We start from the raw sequence: 18,080 nt of genomic DNA, 5'->3' as shown, positions 1-18,080 counted from the left end.
GACAACTGCACTGGAAGCAGGTCACATATCTTAATATCAGTTCTGTTCTATTGTTGACTATTCTTCAAAATTCAACTACTGAAAACACTTGGGAAACAAATGATAATTCAAATACACGACTTTTCACGTGTTGTCGTTAAAGGTGTACTCCTTACATTCTAAAGATAAACACTGCCCTTAAGCTAACTTGACATACATATAAGAAAATTTCAAAAACTTCTATAGAGTAAAATGACCCAAAGTTTTAAACCCCAAAATGCTGCTGGATGTTTGCCAAAACTTCAGCATGATGTTTTAAATTGCTTCTCATGAACTATCTAATTTGTTACGAAGAATGACCTGTGTGCCTATACATAAGTGGCTGCTGCTATTTTAGGTACTCTACTGAGGCATCCTCATTGACAGGGCAGCTATAACACAATGTTCAAGAGACTTTCTGAAACAGCAGCTCGTAAGACCAGACATGATAAGTAGGACATCTAAAATGTCTCTAGACAGGTATATTTAAGCAAATGAATCACACCTATAAAACTTGCAAAATCTACTCTTTTCATTCAAAAATTAAAATTGTGCAGGAAGAGATTTTTGTTCAGTCACTTAGTCCTCAGTTGTTTATTATAGAAGACCTTGGATTAAAAAAAAATCAACTTTGAATTACATGGTTTTCTTTCAGCACTGAATATACATGGAAAGTGCTCATAGCAGGAAGCATTTGATTTCAAGCCCTAAAGTAGCCACCAATAAGAGAAGAAAACAAAACAAAACAACAACAACAAAAATCCTTCAGCAACATATGCTAACCTCTTGTCCTTGTCCTGGCAATAAGTCAGCATCTAACAGTTGAATACAGCAGAAAAGGATTAAACAACTAAAAGATGAAACTTGCCAGAAACTTCTTAAACTCTGGTAAATTTAAAGTGTGGTCTAAAGAACAGACATCCAACTTATCGTGGCAGGTTCAAAATGATCATCACATGTTTGTGTATGAAGGGCAGTTTACACTAATCTGTAAAAATTTCTAAAATACTCCTCAAAATCTGTTATAGATGTCAGAGGAGCAGGACATAATGCTGGGTTTTACAGGCTGTTTTTAACACCAGTACAAAGATGTATAGAGGATACTTGGGGGTGGGGAAATGGGGTAGGTATCAAAACATAATTTCCTAAAATGTTCATTAAAATTAAAAGAGAGGTTATGGAATGAGTTGTACCACATTACACAACAATATATGATTAACTGTTGATGCAGGTATTTGTACTGTAAATGGTTAGTTCTGTTCATGCAGAATTTTAGTCTTCATATAAAATACTGTCTCAAATTTCCTATGAAATGATTTGGATTTTCTTTCTCACCATCATTATCACAAAAATTCACATTATCATTCACAGAGAAAATTCACATTGTTATTATTATTCACATTATATTCACAGAGAAGTGAAGGGTACAGATGTTGCTATGTATTTTAAGGTTTGCAAAATTAGAGTCTTTCCATTTACAGCCCTGTAGCTTTTTACTTGTTGCACCTTTGACTTTGTAAGTCATTCACTGACATACCCCATGGCTGCTGGGGCAATATTTTTACCTTGTACACCCAAAGGCTTTTGTCCTCGTGGCCTTGTACCTTCAAATTTCAAGACATTGATATGTCTCTGATGTTGGTTTTCTCAAGGGTATGCATTGTGAATGATGTTTAAGTTACCCTTTCTTCTCCTTTCCCTTTTTCACCTCTTACTTTGTAGCTTTTGGATTACAAATTTAAACTCAGGAATACATAGAGCTCAGTAGATAACACTTGTAGATGATTATTATTTAAATGGCTCAGAAATACCTTCTCAGCCCTCATGCAACAAAGACAATAATATGGACTTTAAGAATTATATATATACACTATATATGTTACTTTTGCCCAAGTTTGAATAATGTCAAGCATGAATGACTGAGAAAAGATTAAGGGTGTTACTAATTATAACAATAAAACAACTTAAGTCTAAGTGGATGAGACAGAAGGAAAATAATTATTAAAAATTCAATAGCAACTATTCTGTAGAGACAAAAAAAAAAAAAGAGAGAGAGTATTTGAGGTTACAGAGGGAAACGGTCCTTAGGCATTTGATATTACTTCAAAAATTGACCCAAATTCTCAGATTCTATTTAACAGAGATCCCAAAAGAACATATCTGAAGCTAATCTATCTGAACCTTTTCAAACATCATCAATATTTCCCACCCGAAGAAGAAAAGAATAAGGGATCCCTTGGGGATCCCTTGGTAATCTGTCATGAAATGAAGGCTTTCTTTAAAGAAATACAGCAACTCAGCCAAAGAAACAGTAGCCCAGCAGGTTTATCACCTCTCTCAAGTACTTGCACTTCAAAATGTTTAATTTTTTTTTTTACAAGTAGTTTAAGGAAACACAGAAGCATAAACAAACACCATATCCAGACACTAGATAGTGCTATCAACTTAACTATCTAAACCTCACAATGTAAAAACATGTAGTGGAATATTCTCTCGATATAGAAGAAAATGCAGCAGTTATTAATTGTCTTCCATAATTATTACATAACTTAGCCCTCTTCTATCCCATGTGAGAGAGCTCTTAACAAAGACAATCATGTCCTCCATATTAATCTCTGTCTCTTTGAAAAGAAATTACAATTAACATTAGGCAAATCCATTTTACAGGAAAGAAAAATATCCTGGTACCTAAAAATTCCATATGTCATTTTTGCTGTTTTGTTTTCATAAATAGGGCTCAAAGAGCCTGACTTGTACTGAAATAAACATTAGCATAATGCCTAAGGATACAATTTTTATACCTGACTATGGAGTGTTGGTAGCATAAATGCTGAACTTAAACTGTAGAATAACTCATTAGGAAATATTTACTACAAATATGCTTGAAGTGTTTTTAAAAATTAATATTATGCTGCTATGCTTGGCTTAATTAGCTTTCTTTTTCATTTACAAAGCATATCTGTCTGGTTTATGAACTTAGTCTCTATTTCCCATTCTTGCAAACCTGTTTAATTAAAGTTTTAACTACTGCATAAGCTTTAGAAACAGTAGAATGACTTTTATTACTAGAAATCTAAATACTTCTTTTAAATATGATCATATCTACATATACTACATTGGAAATATGACAAGACATACTACAGAATATTTCTGAATCACACATGATTCTACTACTTTTAAATAGATACCATCCATTTCCTTTATGTTGCATGTAGACAATTTTGGTCTTTTTGCACAGAAAGTTACACTAGTAGTAGAACTGTGATTAATTTAGCCAGTCACCAAATCAGTCCCCTGAAATACATTAAAGGTCACCTTTCTTTTTTAGGTATGTACCAGTTTCTAATCTGCTTTTTGATTTTCTCATCCATTATTCTGTTCTATCTCTTTTGGAGGTCCATCACTTATTAGACTCCTACATCTACTAGTATGGCACTATGCTTTGGTTTTCAATTATAGCAACCTGTATCACAATCTTTTTCAGTATGTATCACTTGCTCCCCTTCATGCTATAATAAAATATTAAATGGTAATTTATTTTTGCTATATGTACAAAAATGAAACCTATTCATTAGAAATATGACCTGAGATACACCTGAAGCTATAGAAATACATGACATATCATAATGGCTGAATATTAAAAAGCTTGTGGCATGGTCAGTGAGCAGAAATCATTTGTTCAATCACTGCCAACTAACAACAATAAAGCAGAAAATATTTTTGTCTCCCCTAATCGCAGACGCTGGAGACCCTGCTTAATGACTTGCTACCCATTATACCCAAAATACTCTACAGTTTTATCACACGATTTACTTCACAGAAGTAGAATGTCAACAATAGTGAGTTCTATAATCATGAAAAAAGATAATAGTCATTTTCCCTCCTATTCTCATTTGAATCTCGTAACCACTGGGGTGATCAAATTCAAAACCTTATTAGTTCTGCTATTGTAACCTAGTCAGACCCTCATTTCAAGATCAGTTCGCAGCACAACATTACGGTGGCAATCTTTTCAAATGAACAATTTACAATTAATATTTCTGCCAATATATATTTGTAAGCTTTACATAATGACAACCACAATAATTTCAAAATTTTCAAATTACAAGGGCAATCATTGTTCATGGCTGACAAACAGTACTGTAAAACACAAATTGGCACTAAAGAACATTGTCAGGCTCTAAATGAGGAAAAGAAGCAAACAAATGTGAAACTTTACACTAAACTTTACTCTAAATTTGAGAGATAGAGAGAGAAAGAAAATATCATCAGCTCATATTTTGTATAATTTTGTGATTAATTCACTCAATTGAAAAATATGAAGCGTATCAAACAAGTATAAATCTTTGAAGAGGTGACTTTTTCGTACTCTTTATATATGTTCTCATCCTAGGAAAGACCATGTAAGATAAGAAAAATACTGCATAAAATACATTTTAACCAGATTTTAATTTAGACTAAATTGGTGTGTTTCTTAACATTAAGAAAGCGAGGATGGTTCACACCAACTGAGATTGATCCTATGAGAGTATGCTCATATGGTCACAACTGGGGGTGTCAGTGCTTTTAAAGAAGTTACTGTGCTTCAGCTAGCATTGGTAGGCAGACATGTCATCCCTGTTAGCTTATTACAATGTCAAGTATACTTTTTTCACTTGAGTTGCCTTCAGCAGTTCCAAAAGAATATATATATATATACACTTTTGTATATATATATATACACACGATCAAAAGTGTTACAACTGCTGGTGTTTCCTTACACTAGTAAAAACTGAAATTAATCTTCTTCATTAAACTGGAGTAGTATCATGCATTTGGTCAGGAGTTCATATGAACCACTTCAGGATGCAGTATCTCCAGCTGTGTGGAAGTGAAGAAGGCAGGGAAGTGTGTGTGCATGTAGAAATGGGAGACAAGAAAAGTAATACCTTTTAAAACCACCAAAGCAGTCACTTGCAGTTACCTGACCATTAATTGATTTGAAAAGAACAGAAAGTCTGCTTAATTTCTACTCCAAAGGCAGCAATAGAATTTCGTCAAGAAAGAAAAAAAGTCATTAACCATACAGGTAATGAAACAACCCCATATCTAGTCTACTTCACAGGACAGTGTTCTAGCCATTATTGGTAAATGGATACAACTCTTTCACCATGTCACTGGTTGAGTTAACCACCCTAAATATATTTACATAAGATAGAAAGAAGGCTTTTGCACTGCTGTAAAATGAAATAATAAACAGTAAGATTTATTTGTTATTCAGAGTTGACATTTTTGTTTCAGCATATTTTCCTTCAATTTGCAAACACAACACTATCCTTGATTTTAACATTGGTCCAGGAACTACTAAGCAAACATCTATAAGTTGAGAAGATGAAGTCCTAAATTGCTTGGGATAAAAACTATTTTTCTTAAATACCCTTTATTCTCATGCCCAAGTATGGATTCCAGTGCCAGATTTCAGACGGCCAATGGCATTTGTACCCATAGTTTAGAAAGAAAGAAAATAATTTGCTGGAATTAAAATATGTGAAAGCATTTTATTAACTATGAAATGTTTTAAAATGTTACTGCATTTTAATCACTTGCTGCTCAGTTTTTTTAAAATCTTCATAAAGACAACCTATTGAGCTTCCCATTAAGATGATTACACTTGTGTTTTCTAACCATCCGATATCTTGGCAGCACATCAACTTTCAGTGAAACAGAAATCAAATGTATTTCTTTAAAGGAAAAAAAAAAAACCTACAAAATACATCCTCTCTTAAATAAGAGAACATATAACAAATATATTGTTCCTCTCAATGTGACATAAGACATTTAAAAATTAGTATTGGATGTCATAAAATCGTAGGATAGTTCGTGTTGGAAGGGCCCTGAGGAGGTCCCTAGTCTGATGTCCCACCCAAACTAGGGTTGGCTATAAGGTCAGACCAGATGGTTCAGAGCAGGGCTTTATCCAGATGGATCTTAAACATCAGTGATGGAGACCACAAATTCTCTGGCAACTGCCCCACTGCCTGGCCACCTTCACGGGGAAAAAGTTTCTTCTGTCTGGTCTGAATCTCTCTTTATTTCAAGTTATGCCTACAGTCTAGTCCTCCTGTCACTATGAAGAGCCTGATTCCATCTTCTTGCAAATCTCCCCATAAATACTGGGGTGTTGATGTTATGTGACCCCAAAGCCTCCTCGCCTCCATGATGTCTTGCTGTCTCATCTTCTCTTTACAGGGCAAGTGCTCCAGCCCCTAGCCAGCTTGGGTTCCTTCTGCTGAACTCACTCCAGGTTATTGATGTATTTCCTGTCCCAAACTGGACATTGGAAGGCTATGTACTATGTGTCTATTGTCTATTGTCTGTCTATGACACAATGGTACTTTTCTTAAAATAGTATTTGTGCTCCTGTCACAGCCTTATTCAGAATGCTTGCATTTAAAACCCATCAAAATGCCTCAGCATTCTAAAAGATAATTTCCTAGAAAATAAAGACCTGCCTAATAGTATTTAGTACTGCCTAATAGTACCCTTTCTTACACTGGTTTCTGCTCAGTGTCCAGCAAATGGAAGCCTGATAGGAGAAGTAAATTGGTGACATAACTCTGCTGAATATTTACACTGCAGAGAACTTCACAACTGACCAGTGGTGGAATGAACCAGCTGAAGCTTCATGTTCTCAGGCGCTGATGCAAGTACTTTCCAGATAGACTTAGCTATTTAAAAGGCACTTTTTCCAGCTCCTCTCCAATATTTCTGTTCTCCATCCTTGTAGTTTTCAATGATAAAGACATAAAGTGCTTGTTTGTCTCTTTTCTCTTATTAATATAATATACATGTAATATATATTAGTGCAAGATAGAATGGTACTTCACACAGCTACAGCTAATGCTGGCAATAAGTGCCAGAAGAAATATTTCATGCATATGCTGGAGTATATTTCACAATAACCATAGGCTGCATAACTACAGGGATTTACTGAAAGCAAAGACAAGTGTTACTCTAAGTTGTCTACAGAGCATTTAAAAAACTTTCCCACTGTTTATTACTATGGCAGATTAAAATAGTCTTTGAACACTACTGAGACTCGTTACACGTGGTGTTCACAGCTATGCCATCTTAAAAGAGATGCTGATTTTTGCATTTTAGAGTGCTGCTTCCCTAATTAAACTCCCCCCAAAAAGGAGGGGGGGAGCAGAGGGAGGAGAAACCATTAAAAAAAACTTTCTCCCTCCTGTAGATTCAGCTGTCATTTGTGTCTTGCTTCAGATGCACACTAACAGAGAGTTGCTGACTACTTATTTCATCACAATTGCACATTTTATTTACATTTTATTATATCTTATTTACTTTATTATATTTTATTACAACTTTTTAGTACTTTTGATTTTAGTCTGAATAGTAGCTGTGAAAACTAGTGTTGATGGTATTTCTTTTATTGTCTCAGTGTTGCCCAAATCAAATGGCCTCACTTCAGAGGTAATAGGATATGTTGTTTCTGTTTTGTTTTGTTTTCTATAAGCCAATCCTTCAAATTCTGTACAGTCTTGGAGAATCATATTATACTGCCTCCTTCCCTTGAATGTAAGAGTTCCAGAGATCACAAAGCATCTACATGGAAACTCCCTTGCCTTCACTCAGTTTAAACAAATACAACCAACAGAAATATGAAATAAATGGCACTGATGATAAACACAACCTTTTAGCAATCTTACTGCTTCTGTCTGTACTCTGAAGAGGAAAATATGTTTAAAATGTTACAGATATTATTTTATAGATAGAATCATAGAATCATTAAGGTTGGAAAAGACCTCCAAGATCATCCAGTCCAATCTTCTCCCTAACACCATTATTATCAACTAAACCATGTCCCTAAGTACCACATCCTACCTTTCCTTAAACACCCCCAGGGAAGGTGACTCCACCACCTTGATTATAAATATTATGGATATAATTTAAGGAATGAAGACCTAAGTACATGGAACAATGAGTAAATATTAATATAATATTAATAATCACCTTTATACCATGGCTGGGGGGGGGAGACAAAGGGTTAACAGACAGTCCAGAAAACTGCAAATTATTATTTTTGGCATTTTCTTTTTTCTTTTTTTTCTCTTTATTTAATGCATTTTTGAAAAAACATATAACTCTTTTCTCTGAAGACAAAAGACAGTGTGTTTATATATTTCTTCCTGAAATTCAACTTTCTGTTCTTAACCTTTTTTCTCTTCATGGATCTTCCCTAAATATTAGACAAACAAAAATCTAATGCAAAGCAAAAACGTCTCTTCCTATTTTGTAGTGGTTCTGAATAATGCCAAATTTTAGAAATGTAGCTTTGCTGAACTACATTATTGGGGCTAAAGATCTACAGAACCTCAGAAATTCAATATGGATATAGGAAATCTTCATTCCAGTTTTGCTGCATTGCCTTTATAACTTGAAGACACTGTAACAATATTCATTCTCATCAATTGCATTTAAAGAAATGAGGTCCAGTCATGCAAGGACTTTGCATATGGAAACAGAATCAAAATCAATGGAAACTCTATTTAAGAGATTTGCAAGGATACACTCAATGCTGAAGAGTCATGACAGAGCAGTATCGCTGGAAAATAACAAGAGCTTTCATTGACTTAAAAGAGTCCCATCAGTATCTAACTATAAGTAGTGCAAAATAAACTGCATAGATACCGCGAGATATGCATTCCGTGCATACAGACACATAATAAAAACATTTTGGATGTCTAAGAGCTTTTCATCTAAGGAAAAGCTTGACTGTTACTACTTCCTTTAGATACATGAACTGCAAAGACAGAACAATATGAAGACTACTATTACTCACTCCAAAGGAAAGATGTTCCAAAATTTGTAGTCTCCAAGGACAGTGCTGTGAACCTGTTGAGTTGACTGCTCTCATTTCTGTTGATCCCATCAGCACCCTTGTCAATGTGGATCCCCACATTCTGTGCTGACAAGCCCAACAGAGACAATGGACTTTGAGGAGGAAGGGAATAGCCATAAATAAAGCCTGTATATCATTATCAGCTGTGATTGCTAGTCTATTAAAGGTGACAGTCAACATGGTCTCAATAAGGGCAAATTGCGTCTGACAAATTTGGTGGCCTTCTGTGACCTTACAGCAGTGGTTGATAAGGGAAGAAGAACTGACATCAGCTACCTGGACTTCTGCAAAGCATTTGACACTTTTCTGCATGACAACCTTCCCTCTAAATTGGAGAGACATGGATTTGACAGATGAACTACTTGGTGGGTAAGGAATTGGCTGGATGGTCACACTCAAAAGAGCTGTGGTCTATGTCCAAGTGGAGACCTTCGACAAGTGGTATTCCTCAGTGTATTCGGACTGGTCCTGTTTAACATCTTTATCAGTGACATGGACAGTGGGACTGAGTGCACCCTCAGCAAGTTTGCCAATAACACCAAGCTGTGTGGTGCAGTCAACACACTGGAGGGAAGGGATGCCATCCAGAGGGACCTGGAGAGGCTTGAGAGATAGACCTCATGAAGTTCAGCGAAACCAGGTTGCAAGGTCCTGCATCTCAGCTAGGGCAATACCAAGCACAAATTCAGGATGGATGGAGAATGGATTGAGAGCAACTCTGAGGAGAAGGACCTGGGCTGTTTGTTGATGAGAAACTCAACGTGAATTGGTGAAGCATGCTTGCAACCCAGAAAGCCAACCATATCCTGGGCTGCATCAAAAGAAGTGTGGCCATAAGGTCAAGGGAGGTGATTCTCCCCCTCTACTCTGCTCTCTTACACCTGCAGTACTGAATTCAGTTCCGGGGCCCACAGCATAAGAAGTCCAGAGGAGGGCCACAAAGATGATCACAGAGCTGGAGTGCCTCTTCTATGAAGACAGGCTGAGGGAGTTTGAATTGTTCAGTCTTGAGAAGAGAATACTTGGGACAGATCTTACAGCAGCCTTCCAGTACCTTAAAGGGACCTACAAGAAAGCTGGAGAAGGATTTTTTACAACAGCATGTAGTGATAGGGCAAGGGGTTTGCTTGAATCTGAAAGGGTACTCCAACAAGTGGACAGAATAACCAGGTTTTGGTCATATCTTAATGCAGTATGGGATCTTTGCCTGGAAGAAATATAACATTCTGCATGACAACAGGAGTACATGAATTTATACTGTGATCACTGCATTTAATAGCTGTAGATGGGCTTTATTCCTATGAAATTCCTACTCCTATTTCAAACTTATTTATATATTTTTTTTCTTTCCCAATATTCTGTGGCAATGGTTTCTGCAATTTAATGATGCACCTCACAGTAAAATTAGAAAAGTTACTGATGCTTGTTTTAGAACTACAGAACAGGAATACAATGATATATTTCTGCACTGTCATAATGTGAGAAAAAGTAAGTAAATATCTCCTTATTCACTTCTTCAGAGCAGTTTTGCAAGATGCCACACTTAAATTCAACATTGTTTTGCTGAACCATTCAGTACTAAAACATTGTCTCCTCATAGCTTAACAATATCCTTGGACAAAAGTTTTTAAAATTACATTTTCTACTGGCTCACCAGTAATTCCTAAATCAGCTATGGTGTTAAGAAACAAACAATGACACGTAAGAATGAGAATTAGCACACCAAGCTCTTGCAGACCTGGGCAACTGTGATAGAAAGAAGAAAAATTAGTTCAGCAAGTTGCTGAATGGACTTAATTTTACATGTTACTCATTTAATCCAAATTTTAATATTGCTTTCCTTCTTGTAAACCTTCATTTATTTGTGTTACTGAAACACACCATGACTCAGCCGTCTGTGATAGATTACTATTTTTGAATTTGCATTAGTGCATATAAGATAAATGACTTTTAATATGTTTAATTTCAAAATTATATAAAGTGTTTTATAATACCAGCATTTATTGCTAACAAATTAAATTATATTGACTTTTAAAAGAAGTCCTACCTTGGAAGAATTATAATTTAATAGTTTTCGGGAATCATTGTAATGATTTCCTACTTAAAGCTAATTCTCTTGTGAATCCAAGGAAGACAAAACAAAACCTGATTTATGGGATCTACACTGTATATTATCTATATACAAGCTGACATCTCAAGGGCTAAATGGTGATTTTCTATTCTTTAAATTCCTTTCAGGAGGAAGTTACATTATCCAAATTAAATTATGAGTTATACATTTGTGAAGTGTATTACAATCTTCTAGGGATTTACATGACACAACTCATTTCATCTGGACTTTCAGCTAGATTAGAAACAATATCAGAGAACTGAAATTCCAGGATTTTTATTCAGCAAGTTTGTACCATTTTTCCACCATCAAAGCATATTTCAAAAAGTGAAGAAGTATGTTGTTCATAATTTCTGACTACCTGAATAATGCAAAATGAAAGGTCAAAATGGACCCACTATAGATGTCTCACCTATATATATTTTCAAAAACTAGAATGTAGCCATTTTTATTTTCAAAAGGTAGCTATTTTTTTTTCCTCTTATTTAATCCTTTTAGAAATGAAGGACTGAAAAGGATTTTTCTACTGTGGACTTAAAACTCCTGAACACAAGTACAAAGTACATGGAACCTGCCCTTTGATAATAATGGCTCTATCTATATGGTCTCTCATTACTTTCAGTTACTAACAGATAGTAAATGAAAACTAACTTATTTTAATTAATAAGACAACACAGTATTCTTGTAACAAATTATCCCATACCAGGCACCAAAGAGATTAAATACATAGATTCATTCATCTATGATAGCATAACTACAGACCCACAGACCATATCATCTATCACCCATCTAGTGGAGCACTACATGAAAATACCTTCCAGCTCACAATTATTTGCATAGCTTTCTTCACAATGAAGAAAGTGTCTCACCACTGAAAGCATGCATTTATTAAATCTGTCAGTTGACATCAATCAAAATTTGCAGAGGAACAGACAGACTTCATACATTTCACTGACCTTCCACATAAAATGTCCAACATGGCACAATTCTTTATATAACCACCACCTCTCTGCAAAACTGCTATACCTGCAAGTAGCTTCATAAGTACATGAACCCCACTATATGTGATTCATGATTCTCACTTTTCTGTACGTGGGAAATGAAATAACCGCTCTGCAGTGAGAAAGGATGTTTTCTTGGCAAGAAGAAATTCTGATTGATCACTGGAGCAGCAAGAGGCCTAACTACATGTTGATTTGTGTTGTTTGTTTGTTTGTTTGTTTGTTTAGTGTACAGGCATATATATTCCACCTCAGACATTAGGAGCAAGGATTTTCAAATGTTCTTCTAGCAGCATATATCAGTTCCGCATCACTTTTCACCCATACTAAAAAGGAGTCAGAACAATAGATAAGAGTCTTATTTTAATACCTTCAGGTCTACTTTGCACACTTCTCTGCACACATTCAGAAACTCTCAATTTTATTAAGAGAATCATTTTTATGTTGATCTGGATTAATTTAATGTATATAATAGATAGACATAAAATCTTCATCATCAACAGCAATACTTTGGGGTTTGTATTAAAGACTGTCTTCAGATATATCAAATAGGAGTCAAAATCCTATCAAAATCTTATCAAAATCCTAGTCAAAAAGTTTGTTTCTTAGCATAACCAGTCATCTGTTTTAATAAGAAATATCCTAGTCAGATGCCTGCTTGTGGTTCACAACAAAAATAATATTTATTTTTGAAAAATTTTGCCAGTTTGTTGTTTTATTATCTAAGCTTTTGCTTTACCTAGTCCTACAAAAAGTATTATTTACATTGTCTACACATACACTCAATTAAGGGACAATGGCATGAAAAATAAACTTAGAAGTTGTAATGGCCCAGTAACGTATGCTTTGTCTAAAAACAAGTTTCTACAGATTAAGCAAAAGACGCTGAGACAATTTCCATGTGATCAAATAGAAAAAGAAAAAAAAAAGTACATTTGAATTACTGGCATTAATGTTTCTAACAATAAATTAACCTAACCTGTTTTTACAAAGGCAAATGAGAATCATCAGTCAGTCTTCTATACCCACATGTGATATACTAACCTAAAGGCTTGTCAGTATTCTTCACACACTCTCACAGCTATTATGCTCCAACACCTTTGTCCACTTGGCCAAGAACACCCACAGAAGTTAACAAATAGTTCAGAGTTTTAAGGCATTTGAATGTACAGCATAATTAATTTCCTATAATTTGAACATTTAATGTTATTAAACACCTTTCATATTATCAAAAATTCCATTGCATTTCAAAAATACAGATAAATAATGTTCATAATATAGAATATTGAAAAGTAACACTTGAAATTATTTTCTATTGCAATCTTTTTCTGACATTGCTACACAATTTAATGTGGAATACTGAATTATGAATATCAGTCTTACCACTTACAATGTCAGCAGTAATATCAACGATATCAAGGAATGAGTACTTTATTTAGGATATAGGTTTACTCAGATATAGGTTTTGACTTGGTAACATATGCTATTCCTACATTTTCTTTAAACTAATAGCTATTCTTAGCTTAAGATAACCATAGTTTTTGAACATTAAAATCTTTTCTTAGCATTTATTATTTCAGCCTTTTGCTTCAACAGAAATATCAGAATTTCTTTCTCAAACTGAGATGTTTGGGAATTTATTAGTAAAACAAAAGTGATATGGACTGCAAAAGGAAAAAAAAAGAAAAAAAAAAAAGCACAGACATACCCCACAGTGGTCAATAGCCCATCAGTGCTGCCATTAACTAGGGCTCATTGAGACCACACTCAAATTCCTGATTTGAATTGCAGCTGCCAAGTACTTCTTAAATATTCACTACACCAGAATCATTATCCAAATGAATTGAGTCTCAGTCCCATATTGTCTAAGAGCTCCCAGGGTCATTCATATCTTAGTGTGGGAAACTAGGGATTTACCATCCCAGCTCTATGCCTATTCTGTTCTATACCTGGGAAAAAGAAACCCTTTCAAATAAGTGTTTTCATCAAAATGATACTGTTTCCACAAAAACTTTTGTTTTACATCTACTAGTAATTTATTTCCAATCTGCCCCAGCAGGAAGGGCTATCTGTCAGAGTAAACTAAATCCTGGGGTACTCAAGAGTCTACTCTTTCTGCAATTCTTTTTCTGATAGAATAATTTACTCCAAACCAGTCCCACCATATTCCCCACAGATTCCTACAGACTGCAGGAAAAGCAGTCATCTGTGAGGGTTCTTTGTCTCAAAAATAAAGGAAGAAAAAGAAAAAAAGGACCCACCTCTACCCCCCCAAAAAAAACAAAACAACAAAAAAAAAACACTCAGAATATGTGACCTTAATTTAATTTGCCAGTCATAGTATGAAACAGCAGCTGGACTCTCTAACTAAAAAATCAGAGCCCTATAATCTTATTTAAAAAAAATGATGTATGATTACCTGCCTGTGTATGTGATATTCTAAGAAACAAGCATTATTTGCACACATGTACCTTTCATGAGAGAGTGAGTAGCTTTGTGTAGCATTTCTCCTCTCATTAAAAAGGAGACAGGTACAACACTGACACCCTGTTAAGGACAGATAGAAAGAAAATACTAGAAAGTTCTCGTTGTCTAGGATACTGATTTAAAATCCACGGAAAAGCTGCACTATTCCTATAAAGACTCAGAGACTAAGGCTTAAAATACTTACTTGATAATGTCTCCTTCAAGAGCAATCACTCGTTTAATGATCTTCTGTTCAGGGTTTCTAGGAGACCTGAGACAGGGGATAAGGTTATACAATCAGTAATGTTCCCGTTGTTTTAAGAAAATGAAAAGAAATTCCACAAAGAAATAGACACTATTAAAGTCATTAGGAGATTCCAAGTTCTCCTTGATATAGCATCAATCATGATGTTCCATCCTGAAGTGAAGCTACTGTAATCATTCTCATTGCAAACCATCATTGAAGAGCAGATGCTGAAAAATGACCTGCATACGAACACTACAATAATCAACATTACCTTTTATCATGAAAAATATACTTCACAGCATTAGAAATTAAATGTCCCACTATCGATGAAGAGGGTACCTTTGCAAATAGATTCATATGTTAAAACCCTAATTCTCTGTGGAACTGTAGCATCATATTGTGTTTAAACATAAATGTTATTCTTTCACTTTGGGGAAAAAAAAAATCCCTATGTTATATTGATATTTATCACTAATTTAGTTAAACCTTGCTTAGGGAATTGTGGAGGTTTTAAAAAGACAAGTAAAATTTTCTCCAAGTATAAAGGATTCTTAACATAATACCAAGCTTTCACTTCAAGTTATGAAATATATGAATATATCACATTGAGTGGATCATGCATTATATAGTATTACAAAAAAAGAAGTTGAAGTTGCATGCCCAGTCTGAATAGTTCAGCTTTCTGAGTGTATATTAAGAGATTGGACTACTAAAAGTGTTATTCTATTTCAGTTTAATGACAGACTAACATAGACCCATGTGCACCAAGGACTTTCTTTCCTACATACTTTACCTCATTTTCTTTCATTTTTAACTTTTAATTATTTAACTATGTAAACTTAGTAGACCATTTTTATGTTTTTTTTTTATCTTTTTTTTTTTTTTTTCTGCTGCTTGTATATTGAAAAGGCAGTGAATTTTTTGATTTTCTGCAGATGCTTGGGTTCTTTGTATTAGACTCCAAGCACAGCCTGCTAGCAATGCAATAACAAACCTGTACATTACAGGTTTTGTGCCTGAAAACATTGGCCATGCCATCTTCACAACATAAATTTCAGCTCACCTCTGCTGAAGAGGTAGTAGACTAAGACTACATTTTCCTAAAAAGCAAAGTCAAGTTTAAAAAATTTGCTTGTAGTGACTTCAAGACTACATGTATTTGCAGTTCACTTTCACTTCCAAAAGCTAAAAAGAAAAATCGTTTGAGGTGAATTAAAAAGATTTTTTTTTTTAATTTGAATTCAAAAAGTATTCCAAATGTTTCAAAAGTATTACTTTTGTGTCAATATATTTATATTTCAATGTAATGAAATAAAATAAAAGGAGCATAATTTTGAATTTCAAAAGATCTGATACTTTCACTTTACAGTTTAGCAAACCTGAAAACCCTATTTTCACAAAGCAGTGTGGAACAGTGAACATGAATAAGGACCATACTTTGATTCCCTAGTCAGCACTGGAACTTTCAAGTAATTTTTATGAAAAATTTACAGTAAGATTTTATTTAGTATGAATTTTACCAAAAGAGCTCTATATTCCAGTTTACTCTTCTCTTTCATCTCAGGCTGAGAATACACATTTTTGTAATATTTTTACATTTCAGTTTTGGGCAGAATTAATCAGGTTTTAGATGTTTATATGATTCAAATATCTGGAGGATCCACACCACTTTCTCATGCTGTTTCCTAGTGGGTTTCAGTGCACACTCAGGCATTGGCCTTCTCTCATTCTAAATTAGAGGGCAGCCTAAATAAGAATGTTTTATTATTACATGCTATTCTACATTTAAAATACTTGCAAAACCTATTTATTTGCTAATTAACATTTATACACTTAGACTCAGATTTTAGCATTTTCCTGTAAAAATTTAACTAATGGAAATAATACATAGTGTTTGTGATGAATTGTGCATTTGATAAAGACTGAATGAAAACAAATTTACGGTTCACTCTTTCAAAATTCTGTCCTGTTATAACACTTTACTTTCAAAGGTTCTTTGAAATGTCCCATATTAGCATTTACACTTAATTAGTGTATATATTACACTATTTACACTACAATACATACACTTAATTAGTGTATATACTACAATATATACACTTAATTAGTGTGAGTACTAACATCTCCCTTATTTTGCCTTCATTCTGAAACAAACAAACAAACAAACAAAAAACACCACCAAAACACACCCCACACCTTTGAGGAACATCTCTCTGAGTATTTGTTCTAAAGTATGGGTACTTTTCTGCTACTGATGACATATTTAACCAAAACACATAATTAATCAAAAAAACTTCAAGGAATTCCTTGTAGATAGTTATTGTAATTCATGAATATTTTTAATATTTGAAGCCAGAATTTAACATAAACTTTATATTAACATTTTGATTCAAAGTCATGAAAATGTCAAAGAAATGGTGGCAGGCTCACAATCAAGGATTTTCAACAGGAGATCAGAATGCTTTGTTCAGGAGCCACATTAAATAAACAGGAGGTGAGAGAGATTAGTTCAGAAATGATGGATATTGATGCCTTCCTGAAAGGTGCTTAGTTTAACAGTGGGATTTCATTGACTATGGAAATCACAGTAACATGCAGACACCGGCAATATCTGTCTTTGAAATTTCACCATATTCAGCTATAGATAAAAGTAAACAAAAAAGTGGGGAAAGAAAGAAACAACCAGTAACTGTTTAGTACTCCTCTCTCACTAATATCTGCATGAGATAAGAAAAAATAATCTTTGAAAATTAGGTTTGTTCAAAACAGAAAGAAATAGATGAAAAAATGAAAGAAATAGTTGATCTACTTCTTTGTACCGCTCCTAAATTACACTTTTTCTTCATTCTCCTTACATAAAAGGTCACATACAGGCAAGTTCATTTCAAACAACATTGTGTGGGAAGAGATGAGATTTCTAACACACAATGAATATTTTTCTCCTGAAGATGGCATTCAGAAGATATAAATATCATTAATATGAATTAATAACAACCATCCCTACACTTAACAGCCAGATCCAAACCTTCTGTTTCACAGAGGAGTCAGTTTGGACATGTCTTGACCATTTTCTAAATCAGTCTCTAAAAAATAGTAAATATACTTTCTCGTTTACATAAAACCATGTGTGAATTAGGGACAATAGAGCAAATAGAAACAGTCAGGATGATTATGAAAATCTCAAGTACATTACATACTAATGCTTAAGTAGCAGGTAGCAACACATTGGGAATGCACTAGGAAAAACATCTCTGAAAAATAAATCCACTTGCTAAATACATATTGAATTCTACTCCACTTATAATCACTTTTCCTTTTTTTTTTATTTTTGTGAAGAAA

At 34.2% G+C, this 18,080-nt stretch overlaps 1 protein-coding gene and 1 long non-coding RNA gene across 4 annotated transcripts in view; one reads left to right on the top strand and one right to left on the bottom strand.

Annotated features, from left to right (window-relative positions):
- Positions 1-4,672, top strand: part of LOC119718422 (uncharacterized) — a 30,764-nt gene extending 26,092 nt beyond the window's left edge. Inside the window, exon 5 of the long non-coding RNA XR_011807035.1 lies at positions 674-4,672. This is a non-coding gene — a long non-coding RNA (uncharacterized lncRNA). The remainder of the gene's footprint in view (positions 1-673) is intronic.
- IMMP2L (inner mitochondrial membrane peptidase subunit 2) overlaps positions 1-18,080 on the bottom strand; it is a 456,052-nt gene that overhangs the window by 137,714 nt on the left and 300,258 nt on the right. For 2 of the 3 annotated variants that reach the window (XM_027457323.3, XM_021267890.4), the window contains exon 4: positions 14,700-14,765. The exons of the other annotated variant lie outside the window; for it this stretch is intronic. In XM_027457323.3, coding sequence (XP_027313124.1) covers positions 14,700-14,765 — 66 coding nt within the window. The remainder of the gene's footprint in view (positions 1-14,699; positions 14,766-18,080) is intronic. 3 annotated transcript variants of the gene reach the window in all.

The sequence above is a fragment of the Anas platyrhynchos genome, chromosome 1 (assembly GCF_047663525.1).
Source record: "Anas platyrhynchos isolate ZD024472 breed Pekin duck chromosome 1, IASCAAS_PekinDuck_T2T, whole genome shotgun sequence".
NCBI classification, from domain to species: Eukaryota; Metazoa; Chordata; class Aves; order Anseriformes; family Anatidae; genus Anas; species Anas platyrhynchos.
Note: the sequence above shows the minus strand (reverse complement) of the source record. Positions and strands in the feature narration are given on the sequence as shown.